The sequence below is a fragment of the Glycine max genome, chromosome 19, assembly GCF_000004515.6.
Source record: "Glycine max cultivar Williams 82 chromosome 19, Glycine_max_v4.0, whole genome shotgun sequence".
NCBI lineage: Eukaryota > Viridiplantae > Streptophyta > Magnoliopsida > Fabales > Fabaceae > Glycine > Glycine max.
This window is the reverse complement of record NC_038255.2, coordinates 36,443,144-36,448,307: the sequence shown is the minus strand read 5'-3', so window position 1 is coordinate 36,448,307 and position 5,164 is coordinate 36,443,144. Positions and strand designations below refer to the sequence as shown.

At 34.1% G+C, this 5,164-nt stretch overlaps 1 protein-coding gene across 1 annotated transcript; it reads right to left on the bottom strand.

Annotated features, from left to right (window-relative positions):
- LOC100780971 (omega-hydroxypalmitate O-feruloyl transferase) lies at window positions 1-3,661 on the bottom strand. The gene is made up of 2 exons (XM_003553946.5): window positions 3,121-3,661; window positions 1-1,179 (listed from the first exon to the last, which is right to left on the bottom strand). Exons 1-2 carry the CDS (start codon window positions 3,574-3,576, stop codon window positions 301-303), a joined length of 1,335 nt encoding a protein of 444 aa, XP_003553994.1. The 5' UTR covers window positions 3,577-3,661; the 3' UTR covers window positions 1-300.
- Window positions 3,662-5,164: the final 1,503 nt, after the last annotated feature.

Below are 5,164 nucleotides of genomic sequence, written 5' to 3'. Positions count from 1 at the left end.
TTAAAAAAAATAAACGATCGAAGCTTTATATATTTAAGTTATACAAAAAACATCATGTCATGTACCAATCCTATGCATGTAGCAACAAAATGATCAGTCATATCTTATCTCTGGAAAACCATCACTTACAAATAAATTTTTCTTAACACACATTATCCATATATTGAAATACCATTCATCATTGTTATCTAAAAAAAATACCATTCATCACTTAATTAATTATTAATACACCAACATATATAACTAAGCATACTGATGACCATATCAAGCGAAGAGACATACAGTTGCCATCGATCAAACTCAATTCAAGAACATGTAAAAGAGGGTCTCGAATTTGTCCATTTCCTTGGGAGGAAGAGCCACTATAATATTTATCCCATCATCCCCACTACCAAAAGGAGGAAACACTAAAATAATGTCCTTCCGGTGATACACCACGGGACAACAATACTTAGGCTTCCCCCACGGATACTCCACCTCCTCAAAGCCTAATCTCCACCACGAAGACACCAAAACCTCCCCATGTGGAAACCCACTATGCACCTCTCCCCAGTCTATCATAGACCTTGTATACTCATCACTCATTCTCTTTGCACCCTCTGTCACCATCCCCACCAAGCTTGAGAACTCTCCCTTCTCCAATTCCTCCCATTTTGCTGTGGCATACGCGGTTAACACAGCATTACCCGCAAAGGATTTGGGGAGGGGAGGGTTCAGCCGTGGACGTATGTCCACGGCATATAGTATGGTGGATGACCTAGAGGGGTTGTAGGGTGCAGATAAGGCCTTGCATCTCCATATATGGGCAGTGATAACATTAAACCCAGTGGCACGAGCATTGGTGCTACCCTTGGCTTTCTCCTTGAGGCTGAGAATGTTGTGTGAGGTTAGTTGGAAAACTTTGAAGTCGAGCTCTTCCTTAGAGGCCTCGAAGACACTGGACTCGGTGCTGCCTGTGGGTAAGTTATCGAGCTTGATCAGCTCGTGGTGCGGGAAGCTGACACGTGGCGGAGATCTTGCGGCCAGGAGGTGCCTATCGTGGCAGGGTATCACAGCCAGGGGCTTGTTAGCAGCCAATGCGGCAAGGTTGTCCAAGAATGTTTTGAAGCTTAGACCGTCGAAGGTGGTGTGGCTGGTTGTGAACCCTATTGCGAAGCCTCCACATTTGAAGGATGTCAACTACAAAAATATAATCATTTCATCAATTAAGATTTAATGATATGAAATTTAATGCTTAATTGTGGAGTGGTTATGCCAATTTAATGCCCTACGGCCTAACTTTTAGGTTTTTTAAGAGGATATCAGGAGACATTGTATTTAGTGGAGTACTATTGAAATTTTTCTGTGATATGTGATTGATTGATAAATTAAACTTTCTGAACATCATGGTCCTATACTTAAATGTGCAATCCCATAGCCCTAAACAACAAACGCAGGAGTAATCTATTTGATGTAATGTGATCTTTAATTGTTAGACTAATTTTTCGGCTACCTAACTGTGGACAAAATTAAGATTTCTCAAAATCATGTTGAAGGTAAAGGACAGTACACTTCGAAAAGAACTGGTGAACAATTTTTCCTTAATTGAATTGTACTGTAAGTTTAGTCCTTTGATTTTCCGAGTGATGTAAGAGTGTGTGTGTAATTTTATTTTTTTACTGCATTAATGTAAGTGTGTGTGGAAAGATGAAAATGAAGAGAGAGATTTCAGTTAGAGGAGAAGCGAGCGAGAGCTACGTATATAATTTAATACCCTGGTGTAATCAATCTGTATATTATTTCCTAATTAAACTTCAATTCATAACTAGGGATTAGAGTTTTGGATTTTTGCAACCATTTTACCTTATTACCAAATTGATATAATGATATATTCAATGATCTACAGGTTTTATAGATCCGCAATGCTACTGCTAGAGTAAAGTTTAATGATAAAATAAGATTTAAGATTAAACCTTATCATCTATGGAAAACTTGCTACTATTATAAAATTTCATAGTGAAAATCGATATTATAGAATTTCATGGTGAAAATTGATGTTTAAATATTTTTTTTATTAAATCAAAGCTTAATCGAAACCAAACAGTTCATCAACAATTTTTTTTTAAAAAAAAATTATTCGGAATTAAGAAATTAAATATTTTTTTAAAATAATCATGGCACATGTTGTCAAATCAAAGTTATCCTTATGAATTTGGTGAAAAAACTAATCAGTGCTTTATACAGACTTTCGGCTTCAAAATTTTGATACGAAAATGGTGAAGAATGTTTAACATCAATCCTTCAAATTCATGTAAAATGTATTTATTACATATAAAATATAAAAGTATAACATATCTCTTTTTTAATAAACATTTACTACTTTTATATATATATGCTTAAAATCAAATCTCAAGAGTGGATGTTAATAAAATTGACAAACAATAGAAATACTATACAGTGGAGTAATATATTTTCGGCAAAAGAAATGTATATACGATTTGCCTCTGTTAACAATCCAATTTCTAAGATAAAGCAAAGAAGGAAAGAATGGGAACCAACAACATTTGCATGATTGAAAGAGCAAAAAAAAGCTGATGATGGAAACGAAATTAAATAAAGGTAGCTAGTAGATAGATATGTATTAATGAGGATCTACATTTGCCATGCTCGAAAAGTCGACAGCTATTACAACGTCCTATGATTTCTGAAGAGAAAAAAAATGCATTTAATTCAATTCAAACTACATTGTATCCTTCCCAAAATTATGAAAGTGTAGCTGATGCAACACTAACAAAAAGCTCAACTTCAACAAGCAGATGCAATGTATAAGAGTTAAAAAAGGCAAATTTGCATTGAAAACAAATTAAGGGGAGGGCTAGGAGCAAAGTAATCCCCTCAAACACACACTCTCAAATTAGTTAAAATTTATTAAAAACTATAAAATCAAAAAAGATAATCATTAATATAATATGTTTTAATATTACCTTCATTCATTTTTATAAGAAAAAGGTACTCATAAAGCCGTAAAATACAGACTATAACTTGTTTCTTATTACAAGGAATGATACTAGCAAATTTCAACAAATAAAAGAGAATATGTTTAAAAAATGTGTTAGAGAGTGATTGGAAACAATATTGTACCTGTGCAACGCATAGTGGTTGATCATTTTGTTGAAGGAAATCCTTACTCTTGTGAACAAATTGTGCAAAAGATGGATTGGGATAAACCAAGTGGCCAATCTCACTTAACTTGTACTCACTTGAAGCCACCACAAACCCAGCACCCTTTGCATTGCAATCTATCTCTAATCTTTTGGTTTCGGGGTTCAGATTCAATCTTCCTCCCAAGAAGTCATAGACCACTAGGGCATCCTCTAGAGCATTCTTGAACATCTTGGCCACTTTTTGGGGTGGAAAATCTTTGTTTGCTCCAAAGAAGTGAACCGTTTCCACTTCGAAGTTGAGGACCTTGTCTATGTTTGATAGGAACAATGACCTCTTCTCGGTTTCTTTGGATGGAAAAACCATTGAAGTTTCGTGGATGGTAACCCTTAGGTCTTGGAGAAGTGGTGGAGATTCTGGACAAGTGGTTCCCATGTTTGTCAACAGATACACACAAGGACTAAATGAAAGTGTATAATGTAAGAGTTATGCAATGAGCGTGTGTTGTGCTTTGGCCTTGACCTTATTATATATACACATAGTGGGTGTGTTATCTTTACGAAGGCATGCACATGCATGCACCATGCATCATGTACCATAACGTGCTTTTATGAGCTTTAAATGCATGAAAGGTTCATATTGTGACACGAACTCACGAGGAAGAAAATAAAAGGATTAAATGACATTTAGTGGATGAAATTATAGAAATGTAATATTCTGGTCACATTTTTATATAGTTTTATCCAAATGATGTATTTAGTTTTTTATTTTATTTTTTCATGTGGTTATTTTATCTTTTAAAAAATTTATTTAGAGACCATCTTATGTTAATATTGTTAATAAAATAAAGATATTAAAGATTAAAAAAGAAAAACGCAATACCTTGAATCTCCACCTCTCAAACCAAAAACAACACAAACTCAATTTACATTTACTCCATTATTTGATTGAATCTGAATTGGAGCGTAACTCCAATGAAAAAGAGAGTTTCAATCATAACTTTCCTAATTTTAATACTCTATGACCAGATCTTAAGCAGAAAAAAAAAACATCACAATAATTCTAACATCCATATATATCATAACAGAACATGCACACAGATTTCATAATAATAATAATAATAATAACCTCCATTGATTTCAATTGAAAAAAGAACAACGAAAACCACCACGACCTTGTAAAGTCCTCGGCAATCTCCAACGCAAGTTTGCCTTGAACGACCTTGAAGTACATGTAGAGAGACAGAGTGCGGAGGTGTTCTAAAGGAGGGGGAAGCGACGACGGGTTTCATGCCATTTGTGAGAGAGGCGCTTCGGCGAGGTGACTACTTCAAAAATGGATTCGTATGATTCCACTGTGTTCTCAGATCTCAGATATGGTTCGTTGCGGTCACCGGTGCCGGTGGTGAGGATGACAAGGAAGTGAATAAACTACCAGAAGGGTGTGGTTGTGGGTGACATTGGTGCAGGGAGAAAAGGAAGAAAAAACTTACATTTTTGAATCATTTTTAATTGTTAATATTTTTATCTCATTAAACGGAAATATTTTTATCTTATTAAGAAGTAAATGGAAAGATTATTTTGAATCAGCCAAAATAAGAATTTTTTAAAAAATAAATGATTAAATTGAATAAAAAATAAGACAAAATGATAAAATCATTTGGCCTATAATTTTTGTAAGCACTTGTGCTAATAACTTTTTATACATCTATAACTATCAATAAGAAAAATTATCCCTTCTAATATGCACATGTCATATTCTTAAATTTATATATATAATTATTTTTTTCATGAATCTGGAAAATGTATCGGCTGTCATTACTTTTTTTAATTACTTTTTTATTTTAAAAATATGGATAGAGACTCTTTTAACTAATTTTATATAATTTAATTATAGTGAAAAGGAAAACTCAATTTGAAATAGCCATATCCCTTTTAGAGCGTAAGAGTGTGGGAAAATGTGATGTCGTGGTCATGAAATTATGGGTGATGCATGCTATTTTGTAACAGGCGTGTCGGTGTGT

What these genes read in the sequence shown, in the direction of transcription:
- LOC100780971 (XM_003553946.5), bottom strand. Translation starts at nt 3,576, where the DNA reads ATGGGAACCACTTGTCCAGAATCTCCACCACTTCTCCAAGACCTAAGG. An exon ending in AACCACTATGCGTTGCACAG is followed by an intron (nt 1,180 to 3,120) that starts GTACAATATTGT and finishes ATATTTTTGTAG; the next exon opens with TTGACATCCTTCAAATGTGG.